Source organism: Rhincodon typus, chromosome 40 (assembly GCF_021869965.1).
Source record: "Rhincodon typus isolate 14 chromosome 40, sRhiTyp1.1, whole genome shotgun sequence".
In the NCBI taxonomy this organism is placed as follows: Eukaryota; Metazoa; Chordata; class Chondrichthyes; order Orectolobiformes; family Rhincodontidae; genus Rhincodon; species Rhincodon typus.
In genome coordinates this window covers 14,142,927-14,168,296 of record NC_063371.1, presented here as the reverse complement: position 1 = coordinate 14,168,296, position 25,370 = coordinate 14,142,927, and the positions used below count along the sequence as shown (strand labels likewise).

At 42.3% G+C, this 25,370-nt stretch overlaps 1 protein-coding gene across 3 annotated transcripts in view; it reads left to right on the top strand.

Annotated features, from left to right (window-relative positions):
• The window catches only part of LOC109923544 (GDNF family receptor alpha-2-like), a 274,157-nt gene that overhangs the window by 232,653 nt on the left and 16,134 nt on the right, over window positions 1–25,370 (top strand). For all 3 annotated transcript variants that reach the window (XM_048618662.1, XM_048618664.1, XM_048618661.1), the window contains exons 5-7: window positions 2,061–2,170; window positions 5,822–5,956; window positions 8,419–8,603. In XM_048618662.1, coding sequence (XP_048474619.1) covers window positions 2,061–2,170; window positions 5,822–5,956; window positions 8,419–8,603 — 430 coding nt within the window. The remainder of the gene's footprint in view (window positions 1–2,060; window positions 2,171–5,821; window positions 5,957–8,418; window positions 8,604–25,370) is intronic.

Genomic DNA, 25,370 nt, shown 5'->3' with positions numbered 1-25,370 from the left:
GCATGTGCAATGTGCCTTAATGACTATTGCCCAGTAGCTGACCTCCATAAGCATGAAGTACTTCAAGGGGCTGGTCATGGTCCATATCAACTTGAGTCTCCCAGCCTGCCTCAATCCCCTGCAATTTGTCTAACAACGTGACAGGTCCACAGCAGATGCCATTTCCCTAGTAATGCACTCATCCCTGGAAAATATGGACAAGGACACCTACGTCAGACTCCACTGATCGACTTCAGCTCTGCCTTCATCGCCATTATCTCTTCCAGACAGATTTTAAAACTCGAAGACCTAGGTCTCGGCTCCACCTTCTTCAACTTGATCCTCAGCTTTCTGACCCACAGACCTCAATCAATAAAGACAGACAACTGCACCTCCTCCATGATAACACTCAACACTGGTGCCCCCACTAGGATGCGTTCTCAGTCCCTGTACGCCCACGACTGTGTTGCCAAATTCCAAATGAAAGCCATCTACAAGTTTGCTGTCAAAACCACCTTGGTGAGACAGATATCAAACAACGATGAGTCAGAATACAGGAAGAAAATACAGGGCTTGGTGACGTGGTGCAATGATAACAACCTCTCTCACAATGGCAAATCTAAGGAACTATTCACTGACTTCAGAAAGGAAGGAGAAGAACACACCCTCATCTACATCAATGGAGCAGCGGTTGAGAAGGTTGGGAGGATCAAGTTCTGAGGAGTGACGATAACTGACAACCTCTCCTGGACTTCCCATGCAGATGCGATGGTCAAGAAGGTACAACAATGCCTCTTCTTCCTTAGGCGGCTCAGGAATTTTGACATGTGCATAAAGACCCTCAACAACTTTTACAGTTACAGTCCCAGTACATAATGGTCTGTTATGGCAACTGCTCTGCCCAGGACTGTAAGAAACTGCAGAAGACTGTGTGCACAGCCCAGACCTTCACAGAAGCCAACCTCCCATCCATGGAGTCCACTTACACGTCTCGTTGCCGCAGATAGGCTGCCAACACCATCAAAGACCCCTCCCACCCTGGTAATGCCCTCCTACAACATCTTCCATCACACAGAAGATACAGAAGCTTGAACACACGCACCAGCAGGTCCAAGAACAGCTTCTTCCCTGCTGTTATTAGACTGATGAATGGACCCTCTAACTTCAAATAATGTTCACCTTGTGAACGTTGATATTGCATCAAATATGTCCTGTGCAGTGTAATCTGTATGCCTTACTCTATACAAGATTTTTTCACCATATGATCTGTACGTCTTTGCTCACTATGATCTGCCTGTACTGCTCACAAACAAAGCTTTTCATCGCACTTTTGTACATGTGACAATAAATCAAATCAAATCAAATCAGGGTGTCGTGCTTCAGTTATAGACTAGTACTGAGACCACATCTTGAAAACAGTGTGCAGTTTTGGTCTCTTTATTTAAAAGAGGATAGAAATGTATTTGACATAGTCAGGGAAGGTTTACTATAATGGTCCCTGGAATAAATGGGTTGTTTAATGAGGTAAGTTTGGACAGGCTGGACTTACTTTCACTGGAAGTTAGAAAATGAAGAGTGACCTGATTGAAGACTATAGGATCTGAATAGTTGGGGCAAAATGAGTAAGTCAAGAGCAATGGGCCACTGTTTAAAAATTAGGCATTGCTCATTAGTACTGTGATAAGGAGAATTTCTTTTTCTCTCAGAGTTGTGCGGCTTTGGAATTCTTGCCTGAGAAGGCAGCGGAGGTGAGCTAATTGAATATTTTAAGGCATCGGTAGCTAGATCGTTGTTTGGCAAGGAATTCAAAGGTGAGTGAAATAAATGGGAATGTGGAAATTGAAACACAAGTAGATCAACTCGGACCTAATCAAATGATGGAGCAGGCTTGAGGGGTCAGAGGGCCACTTCTAATCCTAATTCCTATGTTTTTGCTCACCATGTGCTTCTTGATACATTGCTCATTGCTCCCAGTGCCTATTCAGTTTTCTCAGCGATTAAAGTGGTGAGATATGAATATCAACTCATGCCAACCTTCTGATTAACAAATTTACTAATTTCTTCTTCGCTTTATCCTGCAGGTCTCGTCTAGCAGATTTCCTGACGAACTGTCAACCCTCTGCGCAATCACTGAGTGGTTGTTTCCGTGAGAACTATGCAGCTTGTTTACTCTCCTATTCAGGGCTCATTGGTGAGTTGGGACTCCCACTAATCTATTGGAGGTTAGGTTTTTTTCCCTGTAAGTTTCAGTTTTAAGTAAGATTTGCATTAATTTTCCTTGGGAATGTGTTCCTTTCTTCATCTTTGTGTGCATAATCAGACTTCAAAATACCATCACCACTCTGATGTCAGCAAATATATGGCCATTCTTCTCACTCTCCACTGATGCAAGTTTGTTTTAAACAAGATGACTGTCAGTTCTCCCTGTATGTAGAGTGCCGTCTGACATAGCTACAAAGCACTTGTCGCTTCCTGAGTCCACGACACACGTTGTGACAAAAAAATTAACCGGACTGACCTTATTAATACAATGGCTATAAGGAAAGGCCAGAAGCTGGAAATTCTGTGACAAGTAACTCACTGCCTGGATCCTCAAAGCATGTCCATCATCTGCAAGGCACAAGTCATACGTGTGATTGAACACTCTCCATTTGCCTGAATGCAGCTGTAACAACATTCAAGAAACTCCACATTATCCATGTCAAAGCGGCCCACTTGATCTGTATTCCATCCACCATCTTCAACAGTCAATCTTTCCACCACAGACACAGTGACTGCAGTGTGTACCAACAATCTACAGTGCAGGAACTGAGCACGATCCCTTCAGCAGTACCTTCCAAAGCTGTAACAGGATCATTCAGAAGGGCTTGGGCAGCAGATCAGTGGGAATACAACCATCCACAAGCTCCTTCTGAACCCAAGTACTGACATCAACTGGAACTATATCACAGTCTTAAACTGTTGCTGGGTCAAAATCTGGAACACACTTCTCACAACAGAGTGTATCTACACTCCAGGGAGTCAGTGGTTCAAGAAGGTGGCTCAACATCTCATGAAGACAATTAATGCTAGTATTGGCAGAGACAGAAATATTCTTTGAAAGAATACTTCAAAAGAACACAAATTTGTCTTTCAGTGTGATGAATTTATCATAACATGCTAGAGAGAAACAAATTCATTTCCTGTAATCTTTTCCAATTTTTACAGTCAAGTTGTGTTTTGTTCTTTTGAACCTGCTATTTTAGTGTGGATAGGTTAAAGCGTTGAAATATATCCATGTTTTCTGAGCTGCTCCATGATACATCTGTGTATAACTTTGAGGCTGCTTCCCCTCACGCATAACAACTGCAGTGATAGAAACAAAGGAATGTAGAAAGTAGGAGCAGAAGGAAGCTTGTTTTACCATTCAATATTGTCATAGCTGATAATATAGGTACATGACTGCTCCCCCGTTACAACTGAACATTAACAGCATGTGTATTCAGTGCTGTACTGCAGGATACACTGCAGACAGACACGAACAAGAAACATTGAGTCCCTGGCATGAAACATATTGAGCAGCCTCTGAGGGAGGGCTCAATGGCTTCAAATCCTATTTCAGAGCCTGCTTCTCTGGCTTACACTGCCAAAGCAGTCGTGAAGGGAACGCTGTGCTGTTGGAGATGCAGACTTTGCATGAGTTGCTTAAGTGATGTTGCTTCTGCTGTCTTGGGTGGATATGAAAGATTCCGGGAAAATAACAGAAGAGTTATCATTAGTAGCTTGACCAATATTTATTCATCAGTCAATATTATAAAGCAGAAAACTTAGTCATGATCTCGTTACTATTTGGGAGAGTTTTGTTGAGTGAAAACTGGCTGCCACATTTCCCAAGTTACTGAAGTGTCTATTCATGAATAAAGTAATTCATGGGTTGAACAATGCTCTCGGGCATCCAGAGGATGTAAAAGGTGATGTACAAATGCAAGTTCATTCTTCATACCTGTATCACCATTAGATCGTTCATGAGCTGTACTTTTGAAAGCTTGGCTAGAGTTGATGATTAATGAAGAATATTCAGAGGCAGGAAGGAAAACAGATGAACAGGCAAGAATGTCACACAATGTAAAAGATGAGTAACTTACACTTATGTAACAATTCACATGACCACTAACATTTCAATTTGATTTTCAGCCAATGTAGCACGAATGTAGTCACTGTTGTATGTAATATAGAAAGCACAGCCATCAACTGTGTGCAGCTGACTCTCGTACTGAATGTGAAAGTCACCAGACAATCAGGTCTGATGATGATTATGAAACAAATATTGCCCCTGATATCAGATATCATCTGACAGAGAGGCAGTGCTCCAAAAGCTTTCAAATAAATCTGTTGGACTATAACCTGGTGTTGTGTGACTTATGACTTTTTGAGATGGTGCCATAGAATTTTTTTAACATCTAGTGGAGGAAGCTGATAGAGTTCTTTGTTCAACTTCTTGTTTGAAAGACAGCACCTCCAACACTACTATCTCAGCACTGCACCAGAGTGTCAGCCTGAAATTTTGTACTGAAGTCCTGGAATAGAAATTAAACCTGGAACCTTGTGTTTCAGGGATGAATCTACAGCCAGCACTTCAAGATGGAGATTGTCATGTGAAAATTGAAATATTTAGGCAGCTTTATTTCTCTTTCAACTTGTCTCTGATGCCTAAAAAATGTGTATATCTCACCAGTGCTCCTCCTAGTCTTTGTGGCAGCTGTTAAACCATATGGGGCTGATAATGTGAAATATGCTCCTGCACTCCGTGTGAACATCCCAGCTGGGGCTGGAGAACAAGGAATGGAAAAAGATCAGGAAATGTATCTCTTCTTGCCCACTGTCCACTCCCCCGAATCCATATCCCTTCACCCTACCCCTCCCCTCACCCCCAATCACCTCCCTTTCCCAGCTACAGGGATACTGAGGAAAATAAGGTGAGACAGGTTATGATCTCTGCCAAAGCCTGGTGTTTTCAGCACTTTCGCAATACAGGTTATTCAGGCTTCTGAAAATAACTCACTTGTCAGATTGGTTCTAAAAAGTTAACAGGACTGAAAATTGTTGCAGGCAACTTTTAAAAATAAATATTCAAAACTAGCTTTGTGTAAGACTACATTTTCCTTCTGTTTGGGTTATTTTGTCATTTGTCCTCTCATCAGCAATCAGTGAAGCTCAGCATCTCATGTAATGCTGCATAAAAAAAAAGTTCACATGAAAAGCCTCATTCACCAAAACGGGCTTTAAATAGAATTACTTTACAAATTCAGGCAATAATAGGCAGAGCAGAAAACTTCAAAAATGTTGATAGGACTTTTACAGTAAATGTTTGGGCCCTGAGAATTCAACCTTAAGTATGCCAATTGCAAAAACTAATACAGGCAGTGTTCAGGAATCTGAAGCCTGAAAGTGAAGCAGGCGAAGGGTCCCTGACTGGTGCTTGTCAGGGTCTTAATGCCTTTTTTGGAACTTTCTGAAAGGAACCATTTCAAAATAATGAAAACAAATTATTCTGAGTCTAATGAGTCGAACCAGATGATGTCCAAATACTTGTTCCTGTCCTAAAGCCAACAGTCATCCATCAATCAATATATAAAAAGTAGATGATCACAGCATCATCACATTGCTATTTGTGGGACTTTGCTGTTTGAAAATTGGCTTCTTTGTTTCCTACATGACAATTCAGTTTGAAAAAGATTTTTGACTGGTTGTGAAGCACCTCAAGACGTTCAGAGGCTTTATGAAAATGAGAAGTTTTTCTTTCAAAACTGTTATGTGACAGGTCACAATCAGCTGAGTTTAACCTACATCTTTTCCTCAACAGGAAGTGACATGACCCCAAATTACATAGACGCAACTGACATCGTGGTGGCCCCATGGTGCACATGCAGTGGCAGTGGAAACCAGAAAGAAGAATGCGACAAGTTTCTGAACTATTTCAAAGCAAACACCTGCCTCAGTAAGTATAGTAATGTGCTGAGATGGAGTAACATGTTTCCTTTGTTATACTTCTGTCAAGATACATTTTCAGCTGGACGATCCACATGTCCCTCAGGCCCAAGGAATATAAAAGAACTATTGACAGTGCCTTAGGCATTCATCTCCTAACTAATAAATAGCAAAGAGAAAATGTTGTAAGTATAACTGTAGCTCAATGGCAGTATCACAGTAATCTTGGATCATCATTCAAAGTCTTGTGGTTCGAACAAAGTAGAGCTGAATCTTTGATTATTTGCTATGACATGGCCAGTGTCACCTAATGGATCTCATGGCATAATCTTTGAAGAAGAGCAAATGAGTTCTCCACGGTGTCCTGACCAATGTCTATCTCTCAATTAACATCACATAAAATCAGATTCTCCTGTCATTTTCATACTGCTATTTACAGGAGCTTGTGTAACTTGACTGCCATGTTTCCTTACATGACAACAGTGAATACACTTGAAAAGTATTTCATGGGTTAAATTAAGATTAATTTGGATAAAAAGTGTCATATAAATGCAGGTTCTGCATTTTCTTGTATACAAGAGTAAACTGTTCAAGGTTTCAAACTAGAAGGGAAAAGAGTGGCAAGATTTTGCTGTCTGTTTCAGGACATAACTTGTGCTTGTGTGCTCTTTATTGGTGAGAGCAAAGGAGCAAATGGAGGTTGGCAGCCAAGCCCCAGTGTTTCTCATTCTTGTCTTTCCTGAGAAGCAGATGTCAATAGCAAAGCCAGAATCCATTGCTGATATTGAAATACCAATGAAACGATGGTTTGCTAGGGCAGTTAAGATTCACATAATAGCTGTGGGTCTGGAAACACATGTAGGCCAGACTGGACAAGGATAGCAGATTTCCTTGTCTAAAAAGCAAAAATGAACCAAATGGGTTTAGCAGCCACTGATGATCGTTTCATGATTGTCATCACTGAGATTAGATTTTACTTCCAGATTTTATACTAATTTTAAAATTTCAACAGCTGCGAGTGGGAATTGAATTCACGTCCCCATGGGTGTCTCCCTTGGGACATGAGCATTACACCACTGTCTCCCAAATGCTTCCCACAAACCTATGGTGACAGACACAGAAACAGGCCTTTTGGCCCATTTGGTCCACGCCAGTATTTTAGTTCCACATGAGCCTCCTCTTACCCTTCTTCTCCTAACCCTATCAGCACGTGGATTGTGGGTTGACCTTCAGTGTATGGATTAGAGTGGTTCAAAAAGACAGCTCACCATCACCTTCTCAAGGGCAACTGGAGGCGAGCAGTAAACACTGGGCCAGCCAACAACGTCCACATCCTGTGAGTGAATAAAAATAAAATAAAATAAACACATCCTTCTCTTCTTTACCCTCTCATCTACTTTGGAGATTTCCTTGAAATGGATTGATAATATTTGCCTTAACCACAACTTGTGGTGAGTTCTACCTTCCAAATGCCAGATAAAAATTCCCTCTGCACAAGGAAAATTATTCCCTCGCTCAGTAAATGCGTAAACTTGTGCGATGTACAACCATGCCCACTTTAGTTAATGCACAATAACATGGGGTCAGGAAGAATTCACATTTGCTGTGGAAGTTTACCCAGTTTACCCAACACAAATACTGGTGCGCTGGTCCAGGAGAACATCTGAACAACGTTAAGCTCTACTGGAACCTTTAAAATTTAAATTAGTATATTTTTCCCAGTGTCTTTGTCAAAAAGCAAGTCTCCATGACCTTAATATTGCTTGTATAATTGGGTGATCAAAACAATGCTCCAACTGTGATCAAGCGACTGTGGGTATTTATCATTGCTTTTTTGCTGTTATATTCTATGCTGTTTTAGTTGAAGCACAACAGAGGAGACAACATAAACAAGTTTGAACAGAAGTCCAGAAACAATCAAAGTATTTTCATCTGCATCCCTTGGAGCTTTTGACTCATCAAAAACTTTGCTGGCTGAAATCCTAGCGAGCGTAATTCCTGTTCATCCATTACCCCCTGATTGCACTGCACATTTGCTTCTCATCCAACAACATATGAATTTTAAAATCATCATTCTTGTTTTAAAATCTATTCAAGGCCTTGCCCTGTAATATCCTCCAGCTGTACAATTCTCTGAGAACAGAGCCTCAATTTCCATCGTTCCATGATTGCTAGCTGTGCTTCAGCTGCCAGAACCCTGAGTTCTCGAATTTCCTCCATTATGACCATTGCATAATCTCTGTATGGCCCAGCATCACATTCTGACTAAAAAGGTGTGAGGCACCTTGCAACACTTTAGTATATTAAGAATGCTATATAAATACATGATTTAGATTCATGGGGGAAAATCTTCCATCAGATAACAGGCAACAGTGCATCTTAGAGTAACTTGATCAGATTCATGTTAATGAACTAAGGTGACAAAACCTGTGAATGATTTCTTTTCTTTAAAAAAGCCTTTTTTTTCTGCAGGAAATGCAATGCAAGCTTTTGGCAATGGGACAGATGTGAATATGTGGAAATCCAGCTTGCCTACTCTGGCCACGTCACTGCTGAAGACAGAAAAGACAATTGAGAGTGCTCAGCCTTCCGACCACATCAAGGAGATTACCACGGCCGATGATGCCAACATTCTCACCATGTGTTCTGACTTGCAGGTACAGCATCATCTGCCAAATGTGGAAAGAAGCACTGCGAGACACCCTGTAGTAGCACTGAGAGTAAAGGAAAGATCACTAAATGTGCCAAGGCAGCAAAGTCCATGCAGCTTTGAGAGAGGAGACAGCAAAAGGGGGTTCTGCTATTAGCTCCAATATATTCCAGCTTGCATCCAGGTTTCCTGCTCCTCAAGTATTTAGCTCTGCAAAGTCCAACTGATTGGACATAAAGAATGGTTTTATTCCTGCTTGCAAGGTGGCTATTGCTGACAAGGGTATTTGATTTGATTTATTATTGTCACAGAAACCTAAGTACAATGAAAAGCTTTGTTTTGCGTGCAGTACAGGCAGATCATAATATACAAAGACACAAAGGTTACAGGGTGAGTAAACAGAGCAAGGAATACAAAGTTACGGATGCAAAGAAGGTGTACAAAAAACAAAATCAACATTAGATTTGAAATTTGAAAGGTTCACTTAGAAGTCTAATAACAGTGGGGAAGAAGCAGTTCTTAAACCTGTTAGTACATGTGTTTAAGGTTTTGTATCTTCTGCCTGACACAAGAGATTGGAAAGAGATTATAACAGGGGTGGGAGGGGTCTTCGATGATGTTGGCTGCTTTTCTGCGGCAACAAGAAGTATAGATGGAGTCAATGAATGGAAAGTTAGCTTGCGTGATAGTCTGGGCTGTATTCACAACTTTCTCGAGTTTCTTATGGTCCCGGGCACTGCAGTTGCTATACAAGGCCATAATGCATCCAGACAGAATGCTTTCCATGGTGCATCTGTAAAGGTTGGTTAAGATCCTTGTGGACATGCCAAATTTCCTTAGCCTCCTGAGGAAGAAGAGGTGTTGTTGCGCCTTCTTGACCATTGCATCAGTGTGAGTTGTCCAGGACAGATTGTTGGTGATCATCACTCTTAGGAATTTGACCCTGTCGACCATGTCCACTTTAGCTCCAGTGATGTAGAAAGTGGTGTGTCCTTCTCGCTTTCTGAAGTCAATGGTCAGCTCTTTAGTTTTATTGACACTGAGTGAGAAATTGTTATCTTTGCACGATGTCACCAAGCATTCTATCTCTTCGCACCACATCACCAAGCATTCTATCGCTTTGCTGTATTCTGTCTCATCACTGTTTGATATGTGGCCTACAATGGTGGTGTCAGCAGCAAATTTGTTGATGGAGTTCGGACAGAGTTTGGTCACACAGCCATGAGTGTACAGGAAATACAGGGAAAGGATTAAGTATGCATCCTTGCGGGTTGCCGGTGTTGAAGATTGTCGTGGAGGAGGTGCTGTTGCCTGTCTTCACTGATTGTGATCTGTGGGTCAGGAAGTCGAGGATTCCGTTGCAGAGGAAGGAGCAGAGATCTAGTTCTCAGAGTTTTAAGATTAGTTTGGTTGGGAAAATAGTGTTGAAGGCAGAGCTATAGTCAATAAATAGAAGTCTGACGTAGGTATCCAGATGTTCCAGGGATGAGTGTGGGGCTAGGGAAATGGCATCTGCTGTGGACCTGTTGCATGAGTAGGCAAATTGCAAGGGATCAGCCCATGTTCTTTTCAAAGTCATTTTTGAATCAGCATGCAACATGGTGGAATCAGTTTGTATTTACAGTTTGTATATACAGAAGTAGACCATACTGCTTATTAAGTCTGCTCCTCCATTCAGTACAATGGTGGCCAAACTTCAGCTTCAACTCCACCTTCTCACCCACTCCCCATATCCCTGTTTCCCTAAAAGACTGAAAAAAGCTTAAATGTATACAATGATGGAATATACATAAATACCTGGGTCAAGAATTCCAAAACATCACAAGCCTTTGAGTGAAACATTTTTTTTTACTTCTCAGGCTTACATAATTGGCTCCTTCACCTGACAATGTGCCAAACACTCCCTCCCATGAAACCTCGCGTTTCAGATTCTATCACAGTAGAAATAACCTCTCAAACTCGAGTCTGTCAAAAAACATTTCAGAATTATGGATGTTTTGGTAAGACTGCCTCAATTTCTTTGAAATTCCAGGGAATATGGACCCAATTTATTCAAAATCTCATTATTGGACAACCCACTTATGCATGGAGCATTGGTGCTGCGGAATTAGCGCAAACAGGAGGGTGCTCGCTTTGAGTGCGAGAGGTTGTGGGATTGATGCCACATTGTCCACTTCCCTGGTGGTCTAGTGGTTAGGATTCGGTGCTGTAACCTTCACGGCACAGGTTTGATTCCCAGTCTGGGAATCAAGGCTGACTCAGTGGTTAACTCTGCTGCCTCGCAGTGCCAGGGCCCTGGACTGGATTCTATCCTTGGGCGATTGTCTGTGTTGGTTTTCTCCATATGCTCGGGTTTCCTCCCAAAGTCCAAAGACATGCAGGTTAGGTGGATTGCTTGCTAAATTGCCCGTACTGTCCAGAGATGTGCTGGCTAATTGGATTAGCCATGGAAAATGCAGGGTTACAGGTCTGGGTGGAATGCTGTTCGGAGGGTCGGTGTGGACTTGATGTGCCGAACAGCCTGCTTCCACATTGTAGGGATAGTGTTTTTCATGTAGTCTCACCAAGGCCCTGTACAATTGTAACATTTCTTCATTTTTTGTAATCCAATCCCTGTGCAATAAAGTGAAAATAAAAGCTGCTTGCACTTACTGCGCAGTCACATAATAAACGAATGAACTTTAATCAAAGCACTGATAGACAGCCAGGGGCTGTAAATGTCAACATGAGCATCAGGCTAGGCTTTGAGGTCAGGACAGAGGAAGTCATGTGGAGATGCAGAAGGGAATCAGTCCCATTATTAGACCTGCCAGTTCCCAGTAACGTCCTAAGATCTCTGACGTCTAAGCTCATAGTGCAAACATAGCTTTTACATAAATAGCCGATAAATCATGTATTTGTTCTTTTGGCAACTGCAGTCTTTGAAAATTTCAAAAACACAGCTCCCAGCTTCAACCAGGATATTCCTGCTTACAATTAAAGATTTTCTAATGAACTTCTGGCTAAATATGCAAAATTACTGAGAAATACTGTATTTTCTTGTATTCACAGTTTAGAAATGAGGCAATCAGCTGAAGAAGCCTATACTCATGTTCATGTCTTGTGCTGGGGACTTTGAGAATCAACTGAATTATGCTCCACAGGTGCTTGTTAATTATTCACAGATAATTTGATTCTAATTGTCTACGTGATTTTTGTCTACATTCACAAACAGAGAAACATTCAAACCAATCAAAGGGTTGAGAGAATTGCAGAAGTTGGGTTGAAATTTTTTTATTAAAATGAACACGGCGAATGCTGGAGAAACTCAACAGGTCTGACAGCAACTGTGGAGAGAAATCATTAATATTTCTAGTCCTCTATGACTCTTTTCATTGAGTTTTACTTCTTCAGAAGCAGAGTCTGGCCAAACTCAAAATGTCATCTCTATTTCTATCTTGACAGATATTGTCAGGCTTGCTGAATTTCTCCAGAATTCTGTATTTGTTTCTGATATCCAGCATCTGCAGTATTTTGCTTTTAATCTACCAGCCTTACCTGGTCTTACCTACATATAACTTCAGACCTACAGCGCTGTGGTTCTCTCTAAACCAGAGGTTTTCAAATGGTGTGCCCTGGTAAGGTGAGAAGTTTGCCACAAAAATCTTGGGAAGCAGCACTGTTTCCTGCAGACTTCCAATACCATGCATGTGCAGGGATTCAGCACCACACATGCATGGACATTGATCACTGCAGATGCGCAGAAGATGGAAAATCTGCTCATTATGCAGCCTGTCTTTACACGTGCAGACTCAAACATTTGATATGAGCATGATCGCAGATCATATCTCCGGGATGCAAAGAAACTGTGCACAATTGATGAACTGGACTGCCTGCCTGGACACATTCCACATTAACATAGATTTTAAGGTGAACAGTTTCAGAATTTCTTTTTCGTTAAGCCACTGATCTAAGTCTTACAATGGATTCTAAGAAGAAATGGAAAAGTTTCTTGTCAAAAGATTAATTCAAAAGATTAAATATCTGATCCTAAAGAAAAAAGTAGGAAGAACTGTTGAGAGATAGTACACTGAGAGCTATCTGGCCTTTGGATTTTCATGGATGGGAAATGCCACTTGTCCCCTAAGTGAATACCTCATCTGCAGATAGAAGATAGCAAACAGTTGAGTTGAACAGATTTTGAAAATGAGTTGGTGCCCGTAAATGAAGATAGTATATTTTTTCCAGTGGATGTCAAACATTAATGCTTTAGATTCTTCTTTAGCTTCTTGTATGCACTATGTTGTAAACCTCTCTAGTAAGGCAATAACCATTATATATGCAAATAAATGTGACATTTATGAGGAATCAATTCAGGCAAGAAAAGTGGGTGTGCTGGAGCACTGTTTGTCTCATTGAGGAGTGCCTTATATTGAAAAGATTTGGATCCACTGCTCTGAACTGCCCCTTCCTGGAAATTATGGATTGGCAAAAAATGCTGATCCAGCCACCAACACCCAAATTCCATGAATAAGTAACAATTTTAAAAAAAACTTGTGCGTTTGCATTTTTTTTCCAATTCATTTGTGGGATGTGGGTGTCGCTGGCTGTCCAGCAATTCTTGCCCAGCACTGGTTGCCCTTGAGAAGGCGGTGGTGAGCTGCCTTCTTGAACCGCTGCAGTCCATCTGCTGTGGGTTGATCCACAGTGCCATTAGGGAGGGAATTCCAGGATTTTGACCCAGCGACAGTGAAAGAACGGCAATATATTTCCAAGTCAGGATGGTGAGTGGCTTGGAGGGGAACTTGAAGGTGGTGGTGTTCCCAAATGTCTGTGGCCCTTGTCCTTCGAGATGGAAATGGTCGTCGGGTTGGAAGGTGCCGTCTGAGGATCTTTGGTGAATTTCTGCAGTGCATTTTGTAGATAATACACACTGCTGCTACTAAGCGTTGGTGGTGGAGGGAGTGGATGTTTGTGGATTTAGTGACAATCCAGCAGGTTGCTTTGTCCCTATGGTGTCAAGGATCTTGACTGTTGTTGGGGCTGCACTCATCCAGGCAAGTGGGGAGTATTCTATCATACTCCTGACTTGTGCCTTGTAGATGGTGGACAGGTTTTCAGGAGTCAGCAGGTGAGTTACTCCCAAAGTAATCCTAGCTTCTGACCTGCTCTTATAGCCACTGTGCTTATGTGGTGAGTCCAGTTGAGTCCCTGGTCAATAATAACCCCCAGGATGTTCGTAGTGAGGGATTCAGTGATGATAACACCATTGAATGTCAAGGGGTTGTGGTTAGATTGTCTCTTATTGGTGATGGTCATAGCCTGGCATTTGTGTGGCACAAATGTCATTTGCCATTTGTCAAACCAAGTCTGGATATTGTCCAGATCTTGTTGCATTTGCACATGGACTGCTTCAGTATCTGAGGAGTCGCAAATGGCACCGAACATTGTGCAATCATTGGCAAACATCCCCACTTCTGACCTTATGATGGAGAGAAGGTCATTGATGAAGCAGCTGAAGATAGCTGGGCCGAGGACACTACCCTGAGGAACTCCTGCAGAGATGTCCTGGAGCTGAGGTGATTGACCTCCAACAACTATGACCATCTTCCTATGTGTCAGGTATGACTCTAACCATCAGAAAAAGTTTTCCCCCGATACCCATTGATTCTAGTTTTGTTAGGGCTCCTTGATGCCACACTCGGCCAAATACAGCCTTGATGTCAAGGACTGTCTGCCTCACTTCACGTCTGGAATTCAACACTTTTGTCCATGTTTGAACCAAGGCTGTAGTGAGGTCTGGAGCTGAGTGGCCCTGGTGGAACCCAAACTGAGCATCACTGAGTGGGTTTTGCTGAGCAAGTGCTGCTTGACGGCACTGTTGATGACCTCTTCCATCACTTTACTGATCATCGAGAGTAGACAGATGGGGCGACAATCAGCCATGGTGGATTTGTCCTTTTTTTTGTGTACACGACATATTTGGGCAATTTTCCACATTGCCAGGTAGATACCAGTGTTGTAACTGTACTGGAACTGCTTGCCTAGGGGAGCACCAAGTTCTGGAGCACAAGTCTTCAGTAGTATTGCCGGAATATTGTCAGGGTCCATAGCTTTTGCAGCATCCAGTGTCTCCAACTGTTTCTTGATATCAGATGTAGTGAATTGAATTGGCTGAAGACTGGTATCTGTAATGCTGGGAACCACTGGAGGAGGCCGAGATGGATCATCCACTTGGCACTTCTGACTGAAGATTGCTGCCAAGACTCCAGCCTTATCTTTTTCACTGAAATGCTGGGCTCTTCCATCATTGAGGATGGGGATATTTGTGGAGCCTCCTCCTCCAGTGAGTTGTTTAATTGTCCACCACTATTCACGGCTGGATGTGGCAGGACTGCAGAGCTTAGATCTGATCTGTTGGTTGTGGGATCGCTTAGCTCTGTCTATCACTTGCTGCTTTTGCTGTTGGGCGTGCAAGTATTCTTGTTTGGTGGCTTCACCAGGTTGACACCTCATCTTCAGGTATGCCTGCTGCTACTTCTGGCATGCAAAATACAATGTTTGCCCTGTTTTCTGTGTACAGCACATTCTTTGGTCATTTTCCACATGACTGGGTTGGTGCCAGTGTTGAAGCTGTACTGGAACAGCTTGGCTGTCGGCAAGACAAATTCTCGAACACAATATCATTGCCCAGATTGGTCAGAATCCATAGCCTTTGCTGTTTCTTGATTTGATGTGGAGTGATTAAAATTGGCTGAAGGCCCATTATGCTAGAAACTAGCGGTGGAGTGGAAATGGAACTCTGGAGGAGGCTGAGATGGACTATCCACTCAGCACTTCTGGTTGAACATGGATGCAAAATACAACGTTTGCAACAATGTACTGGGCTCCCCCTTCATTTAATTGTCCATCACCGTCACAATTGCAGAGGTCAGATCGGATTCATTGATTGTGGGTTCATTTTGCCCCGCCTATCACAATACCCTATGTGATTGCAATCCGATTACAAGTTGCATACAAGGAGCCCTGTGTTATAATTTTATGGGTTGACACCTTGTTTACAGGTTTAACTGCCCTCCTGTCATTTTCATTGAAGCTGGGTTGATCTACCAGCTTGAGGGCAAGAGTAGGATGTGGAATATGTCAAATGATGAGGTTACAGGTTCTGCTAAATTCAGTTCTGCTGCGACTGAAAGGCGACAGTGCCTCATGGACTTTTTTTGATTTGCTAGATCTGTTTGAAATCCATTTCATTTAGCACGGCGCTCGTGTCATGTGACCTGACGGGTGGTTATCTTATTGTAAAGATGAAAATTTGCATCCACAAGGATTACCCAATGGTCACTCTTGCTAATAATGTCACAGACACTTACAACTGTGACAGGGTGATGATGAGGATGAGGATAGCTAAGTTTTTCTTTCTTGTGGATTCTCTCAACACCTGCTGCAGATTCAATCTGGCAGGCGTGTCCTTTGGGACTGAAGCAGTTTGGTGTTACTCAGCTACTATTAATAATAGTCATTGAAATTCTCCACCCAGAGTACGTTCTGCACCCTTGCTACCCTCAGTGCTTGCTCAGCAGTGTTCCACATGGAGCAGAACTACTTCATAACCTGAAGTGTCTGGAGGTTGATGGGTTGGCATTGCAGAAGGTTTCCTAGCCCAGATTCAACCTGATGCTGTTAAACTTCACAGGATCCAGACCCATTGAATGAAAAGATAAATTGACCAAGTATATTTACTAAATATATACTTTAAGTTAAAACCTACTCAATGAAGGTGCAGAATTTGTTAATATGCAACTTGCATTATTCAAGTATAGGTGTATACCAGTCTCGATCCTATAATACACGTCAGGCAAAGAAAAGTAGAAAAGTTGACTTCTCTCGACACAGGTTCATTTAGAAAGAACACTTCTGGCCACAAAGCCTTTGTTCCTCAAGGTGTAAAAATAAGATTTGAGCTGCTCAGATGACTGTTGATTTGATGTTCTGGCACACAAAGACTGATGTTGTTGACCACAAATTCTCATTGAAGTCCTTTGCAGACACAAACACTTTCACAGGCTTCTTAAGTAAAACCAGCTGGCCCAAGGTTCAGAAAAGCACTTGATCCACAACAAGGGTTCCTTTCCAAGAATAGGAGAGCTGAACTGGGAAGATTTTTCCCTTCATCGGGTTTTTTGCCAACTGCCCCGAATATCCAAACCTGAAACTGGAACCAATCAGTGGAGAACGAAGATCAGTGGTTTCCACTAAACGAACAGTTATCACAGGACATGTGATAATTAAGAAATTCCACATTAAAAATAAGTTCCAATGTCCTTTCAGTGATCTCCTCAAAAATAACAACCCAGAAATCCATAATGCTACAAACTCAAATCCAGAAAAAAATATAAAACATGAGGCATTCCTAATAGCACAACCTCAACACTGACTTCTGATAGTGCTATCCTTACTATTCACCCACGAACAAATAGCCCTTCTCTCAGTACTCACCTTCACTCGTGCAGCATTGAAGCTGGTTGGGTATTTATAATAATTTGGCTGTTTGCAGGGCTCTTGTTATTCTTGGTGATGTCCACAAGTAAGTAAATTATTTAAAGTCAATGTCAAGCCTTGTTATCGTGCAACCTGAAGTCAAAACTGTTGGTCTGGGATTATTATTTCTAACCCTTTTGCAGCTGTAAACAGTGGTATTCTCAAAGTCGCTAGTGTGTAACGTTTTGGTGAACATGTTCTATAAATAGGAGATTTTTCATCTGCAGTGTGTTTCTGGCACTTAAGCAGGGACATTGGGTTTTACAAAAGGAAATCAAAGAATAATTTCTAATTCATATCAGCAGAGGAAATTAAACAAGAATAATTCTCAAAAATACTTCTCACCTAGCCCAAACATGTGGGCAATTTGCACATTTTTATTCACAGATCCAAATATCCGAGAGGTTATTTCTTCAGAAAGCATGCCATTTACACATTTCTTTCTATTTACTGATGACATAATTGACAGAGCAAAGCATCAACAGCATTGTGCATTTATATCGCACTTTTACTGCAGTAGGACAGTCAATTTAGCTTCATAGGAGTCTCATGAAATGCAATTTGACACTGCGTCACCAAAGGAGACATCAAAATAGGTAACCAAAAGCTTGGTCAAAGAGATACGTTTTAAATAATGGCTTTGTTTGAATTTGTCTCTGGAATGCAACTGTGACTGTTAGGCCATCATTTATTGTTATGGTAGTGAATATGTTAGTAAGTTACTATGGAGAACATGTTGGTAAGTTGGCTTATCAAACTGTTGCACTCCATGTGTTGACCTACAATGTCAGCAAGTGATTTAGGGCAAGTCCACCAATCTTCAAATGAGTGAATGTCCACCAATCTTCAAATGAGTGAATGATCTATGATCTATGTCGGATATCAGCCAATTTGATTAACTCAATGTGATATCAAGAAATGGCTGGGCCAGCATTTACTACTTATCCCTGTCTGGCCTTGAGCAGGTGGTAGTGAGGTGCCATCAAGAACTGCTGCAATCCGTTTGCTGCATATAGACCCACAAAGCCGTCAGGAGGGGAGATCAGGATTTTGACCCAGTGACACTGAAGCAATAGCAGTATATTTCCAAGTCCAATTATGTGGCTGGGGGTGAACTTCCAGGTGGCAGCGTTCCCACATATCTGTTGAGCTTGTCTGTCCAGATGATAGTGATTATGAGTTTGCAAGGTGCTGCCTGAGGAGCCTTGCTGAATTGCTACAGAGTATCTTGTCAACAGTACACTTCTGAGGTCTGAGGAAGTGGGATTGAAAGCTTGTGAATGTGGTGCCAATCAAGAAGGCTGCTTTGTCATAGATGGTGTCAAGCTTCTTGAGTGTTGCTGGAGATGCACTTATCCAGCAAGTGAGGTGTATTCCATTACACTTCAAACTTGTACCTTGCAGATGGCGGGTAGGCTCTGTGGAGCCAAGAGACGAGTAATGTTGACAAGATGCTCTGTAGAAATTCAGCAAGGCTCCTCAGACAGAACCTTTCAAACTCACACCATTACCATCTAAAGAGACAAGCTTAACAGATATATGGGAAAACTGCCACCTGGAAAATCTACCCCACCCCCACCCCCACCCCCAAACCCCTTCCCACTCCACACAACTGAATTTGTAAATATACTGCTGTTGCTTCAGTGTCACTGGGTCAAAATCCTGAACACCCCTCCCAACGGCACTGTGAGTCTACCTGCAGCAAATGGATTCCAGCAGCTTATGAAGGCAGCTCATTATCACCTTCTCAAGGACAAATAGGCATGGGCAATGAAGGCTGACCCAGCCAGTGATGCCCATGTCCTGTGAATGAATAAGAAAGTGTGAGGATGGTGCATATTGTCCTGGGCTACTTCAAGCACAAAGTGATCTAATATGGATTAGTAAATCCAACTTTCTGGTCTAACGAGAAGAGCAGTGTGAAGTAAATAATATGAAAATCATTGCATTTTTGCAACTAATTATGGAATATGCGAATTAAATGAATTTGCATGATGACAAAAGAGCGTTGACAGCTCACTAGCTCCTAGTCTGTCTCCACAAATTCCTTTTCTCTCTAAGTCTCTGTGACATCATAAAGGTAAGCAGTGCTGACTACATTCAGTCAAGTATTCATGTGTTGCTTGAGGGAAATCTAAAAGTAATAGTGTTCCCAAGCACCGTGAACTGCTTGGAGATAGAAGTTGCTGGTTTGCAACGTGCTATCAAATGAATCTTGGTAAGCTGAAGGAGAAAAATGTGAGATTTTGAAAGGCCGGAAGAGGTTCAAAGAGGGAATTCCAGAATTTGAATCTCAGGCAACTGAAGACATAGCTGTGAGTGGTGGAGGGATGTTAATGAGTGTTCCAGAATTGGGATTGAGCAAGGTTGTGGGGAGTTGTTGGGCTGGAGGCGGTTATAGAGATAGGGAGTGGTGGTGGGGGGTGCATGGGTGGCACAGGGGAATTTAAACACAAGGATGCCAATCAACACAGATGACAATTGGATTTGTTAGAACAGAACAGCAAATAAAAATCAGAGCTGTGAAACCAGCATATGGAAAAATATTTTACCAACTCTCAAACTGTTTTGCTCTCAGTTCACCAATGGCTGGTTTGAACTGAGTGTGAGGCTGGGAGACACGAGATGAATGAGGTTGGAGTATGAAGCAATGAAGTCTTCATAAGGAAATTCTTTGCTCAACACTTCATGTATTTGAAAATGTAATTTTGTAATGCTTCTAATGCGCAGTGTTGGTACACTTGACCAGACTGTCAAATCGCCATACCATGTCAGGAGAGACTATTAATAACACCAGGAATTGAGTTATGCATCCCGTAACTCTCTCCAGAATGAAAATATCTGATGAGTTGGACTGCACAAAGTGCCTCTTATAACTGGCAATAAAATTGTGGTTGTTGTTACCAATGCCTATAGAGAACCATCAGCAATTTGTATTTGTAGTTCAAAATCAGACCGGCAGCTTACTGAACACTGTACAATTCCTTGATGTCAAATGTATATATTTTAACAAGAAATTTATGTAGTTTTTTATATTAAGATTTCTTCCAAAAATTCCTGCACTTTGAAGTCGGAGCATTGATACCTCTTTGTAAATGCAACAGATACCAGCCAGCTGCTCTCTGGGTAGCATGCTCACCTCAGTGTCAGAAAGTCAGAGATTCATGTCTTGACAGAGCAGTCAAGCACTTCACGCAGGCTGACATCCCATTACAGTACTGAAGAGGTGCTGAACTGTTCGTGATTGTGTCTTTTGGAGCAAACTTTAAAATGATTTTCTGACTGCTTGTTTAGGTCTGCCGAAAGTTCATGGCCAATTCTGATTCCTCAGTCTCTCTCTGTCTCTCGATGCACCATCAAGTAAGGGGGCATTGGCAAGCATGGACTTCAATGTTAATCTTGCTGTAGAAGCTTGGATCATCTTCACTAGTGGTAAATTCAGACATCTGCAAGCTTTTTAAAAAGGCTGATCTTTGTTGACCTTGATCTCTTTTGCCATCAGCATTGGACTTTCTAAAGTGTGAGGTCTTATCACATTGCCAAGAAAATCCACAGTGCCTGCTGGATATTGGTCAGCAGAGTTCTTTTGATCCCAGATTTTACTCGAATTTCTTCACTGACTTATGCAAGATACCTCCAGTATACACCTCAGAAACCATAGCTCTGCAGCCTCTGTTCTTCAATCCATCGCTTTAGTGATCGTCCAACTCTGGCTTCAGTCTTTTGAATTTGGTGCAAGGAAGCATTCAAGGATTTCCAGCTTTGTCTTCATGACTAATTTTATTTTGATCATAATCTTTTACAATTATTGAAATCCATTTTTACCTGATCAACATTTTGCCTTATACCTTGGTTGCACTTTCAGTCCGATGTTCACACACTCCTAGATAACAATATTTATGTACGTACTAGTTTGAGGTTTCTATTGTTCACTATGATCTTGCATTTTGCCATTCTTCAATTAACATCCCTTCAAAGAAAGGCTCTCCCGGTTATAGTAAGATTGCTGTTCATCTGATGCATGAATAAGTTGGCAAACTGCATTTCGAACGTGGAGTGATGGGTGGGCTCACTCTGGAGCATCTGTGATGCTGACATTGTCATGGACAGGGTGGTCAGTGAGGTGGTAAAGACTGAGCAATCAGAAAGTAAATTGGAAACAACCAGGCACAATGGTGGAGGGCAGGTAGACCCCTGTGGCCAATCCCCTCCCCAACAGATATACTATTTTAGATATGGTAGGTGGGACTAGGTGGGACAACATTTTAGCAGATAGCAGTGAAAGCCAAGACCACAGCAACATGCGTTGCTCTGGTACACAAGAGGGGAGGAAGAGGAATGGCAGGACAATAATAATGGTGATTCAGTAGGAAAGGGAACCATCATGTGTTTCTGCGGCCACAGAAGAGACTCCAGGATGGTATGTCACCTCTCTGGTGTCAGGGTCAAAGATGTCTTAGAGCGGCTACAGGGCATTCTGAAGGGTGAACAGCCAGTGGTCGTGGTACTTATCTGTAGTAATGTCCACACCAAAAAAAATGTTATGAGGTCCTACAAGCAGAATACAGGGAGTTAGGATGTGAATTCGGAAGGAGGACCTGAAAGGTAATAATCTCAAGACTACTACCAATACCACATGCCAGCCAGAGTAAAAACAGGATATACCGGATGACTATGTGGCTGAAGAAATGGTACAGGAGGAAGCAGTACAGGTTTCGGGGACATTCGGATCTGTTCTGGGAAGGTGGGACTGGTAAAAGTAGGACAGGTAGCATCTAGGCGGGAGCAGGACTAATGTCTTTGGAGCTAGAGTGGGGATTTCAAGACTAGGGGGCATATTTTTATGGTGAGAGGAAAAAGATTTTAAAAAGACAAGAGGGGCAACATTTTTACACAGAGAGAGTTAGTTTAGGGGTGGCACAGTGGCTCAGTGTTTTGCACTGCTGCCTCACAGCGCCAGGAACCTGGCTTCAATTCTACCCTTGGGTGATTGTCTGTGTGGAATTTGCACGTTCTTCCCGAGTCTGCATGGGTTTCCTCGGGGTGCTCCGGTTTCCCCCACAGTCCAAAGATGTGCAGGCTAGGTGGACTGGCCATGCTAAATTGCCCATAGTGGTCAGGGATGTGTAGATATGGGGGATGGGGGCTGGGTGGGATGCTCTGAGGGTTGGTGTGGACTTGTTGGGCCAAGGGGCATGTTTCCACACTGTTAGGATTCTAAGATTCTAAGCAGCTCATGTGTGGTATGAACTTCCAGAGGCAGTTGTGGATGTGGGTACAGGTACAATATTTAAAAAACATTTGGATAAGTACATGAACAAGAAATGTTTGGAAGGATATGGACCGAGCGCAGGCAGGTGGGACTAGTTTAGTTTGGGATTATGGTCGGCATAGACTGGTTGGACGAAGGGGTCTGTTTCCGTGCTGTGGGACTCTGTAACAGCGTTTGTTCGTGCCATCAGGGAGGGTTTAGATAAAAATGGCAGGGGGATGTGAACCTGAGCAGGGAGACAGAGGACAGAGAAACAAGGATAGAAGCAAAAGGCAGAAAGGTAAGAAGCAAAAGTGGAAAGCAGAAAAAAACAAAGGGCAGAAAACAAATGGGCCATAATGCAAAATAAAGCCAAGTTGAAAAACGAGAGGGAAAAAAAACGAGAGAGGTTCAAAATAAAAGTATAAAGATCTTGATGGACTGAGCAATTTCAATAAAGTAGATGAATTTGCAATGCAAAAAGATTCAAATTGTTTTGATAGTTGTGATTACAGAGGAATTGCTGTGGGGTTACCAAAGATGGGAAACCGAACATCCAGGGATTTTCATTATTTAGGAAGGACAGACAAGAAGGGAAAGTAGGTGGGGAGCATTAACTCATAGTTAGTAAGGATGATGGGTGAGATGATGTGATGTGGAATCTGTATGGGAGCAGGTAAGAAACACCAAGATGCAGAAAATGCTGTTGGGGGTTGTCAATAGGCCCTCACAAATCCTGGCAGAAACTTAAGGGAAAGGCATGCAACAAGAAATCAGAGATAAATGCAATCAGAGTACAACTGTAATCATAGAAAAATAGAAGATAGGAGCAGGAGGAGAACATTCAGCACTTCGAGCCTGTTCCACCATTCTTCATGATCATGGCTGATTGTCCAACTCAAAAGCCTAATCCTGTTTTCTTCCCATAACCTTTGATCCCATTTGCCCCAAGTGCCATATCTAGTCGTCTCTTGAATACATTCAATGTTTTGGCATTAACCACCTCCGATGGTAATGAATTCCACAGGCTCACCCCTCTTTGGGTTAGAAAATGTCTCTTCACCTCCGTCCTAAATTGCCTAATCCAAATCCTCACGCTGTGACCCCTGGTTCTGGACACACACATCATTGGGAAAGTCCTCCATGCATCCACCCTGTCCAGTCCTGTTAGAATTTTATGTCTCTATGAGATTCCTCCCTTATTCGGCTGAACTCTAGCGAAAACAATCCCTACCTAGTCAATTTCTCCTCATACATCAGACCCGCCATCCCCGACATCAGCCCGGTAAACCTTTGCTGCATTCCCTCGACAGCAAGAACGTCCTTCCTCAGACAAAGAGACCAAAACTGCGCACAGGTGTGGTCTCACCGAGGCCCTGTACAACTGCGACAACAGATCCCTGCTCCTGAACTCAAATCCTCTCACAATGAAGGCCAAAGTGCCATTTGCCTTCTTTATCGCCTGCTGCACCTGCATGTTTACCTTCTGTGAGTGGTGCACAAGGATGCCCAGGTCCCGCTGCACACTCCCCTCTCCCAATTTTCAGCCATTCAGGTAGTAATCTGCCTTTTTGTTTTTGCTTCTGAAGTGAATAACCTCACATTTATCTGAATTACACTGCATCTGCCACTGATTTGCCCACTCACTCAAACTGTCCAGATCATGTTGAAGGATCACTGCATCCTCATCACAGTTCACCCCTCCCCGAACCTCCCACCCAACTTGGTATCATCTGCAAACTTTGAGATGTTACATTTTGTTCCCTCATCCAAATCATTAATATATATTTTAAATAGCTGGGGTCCCAGCACCAATCCCTGTGACATCCACAAGTTACTGCCTGCCAATTTGAAAAGGACCCATTATTTTTTACTCTTCGTTTCCTCTCTGCCAACCAGCTTCCTATCCATCTCACTACACTTCCCCCAATCCCATGTGCTTTAATCTTGCACATTAATCTCTTATGTGGGACTTTGTCAAATGTTTTCTGAAAGTCCAAATATACTACATCGATTGGCTCCCCCTTGTCAACTCTACTAGTGGCATCTTCATGAAATTCCAACAGGTTTGTCAAGCATGACTTCCCCTTCATAAATCCATACTGACTCTGTCTGATCCTGCCACTACTTTCTAAATGCTCTTGCTTTAAAATCCTTGACAATGGATTCGAGAATTTTCCTCGCTACCGATGTTAGCCTCACTGGTCTATAATTCCCTGTTTTCTCTCTACCTCCCTTTTTGAATGTTGGAGTGACATTCGCCACTCTCTAATCTGCAGGGACTGTTCCGGAGTCTGTAGAGTCCTGGAAGATGACCACCATGTATCCACTATTTCTGCAGCCACTGACTTAAGTACTCTGGGATGTAGAGTAAGTGATTATCCTGAGTGATATTCATTTACATAAAGATTTGACAAATCAAACTAACAACAGTATTGTGGAAGAGGCTTTCCTGGATTGTGTACATGATGGTCATGACGAAGATGCACATTGTAACTGTGATTTAGAAGGCAGGAAACTATAATTTATTTGTAAAACAAGACAGAAATTGTGTGAGATAGTAGGAACTGCAGATGCTGGAGAATCCGAGACAACAAGGTGCAGGGCTGGATGAACACAGCAGGCCAAGCAGCATCATAGGAGCAGACCTGCTGTGTTCATCCAGCCCTGCACCTTGTTGTCTCGGAAATTGTGTGGTTCCTTTAAGAGGTAAAGTACTTTTCTAAGCTTCGAGATTTACACAAAAAAATGAGTCTGTATGTAGCTCAAGTTGTACAGCCAGTTCTGAAATTGAAACATGTATCAATTGAAACTGTGTGATTAGAAACCTTAGGCTTGTTTTGATGTTTTGGCAATGAGCTGGGATCAGCCAATTAATTTAAACCCAGCACTTAGTGATTGAACGCCAATTGAATTTAAATCTGGTTTTGACAACCTTGGACCAATGCTATTGTAAAAATATTGATACATCATCCAAGGTATATAAGAAGAGAGTTTTTGAAA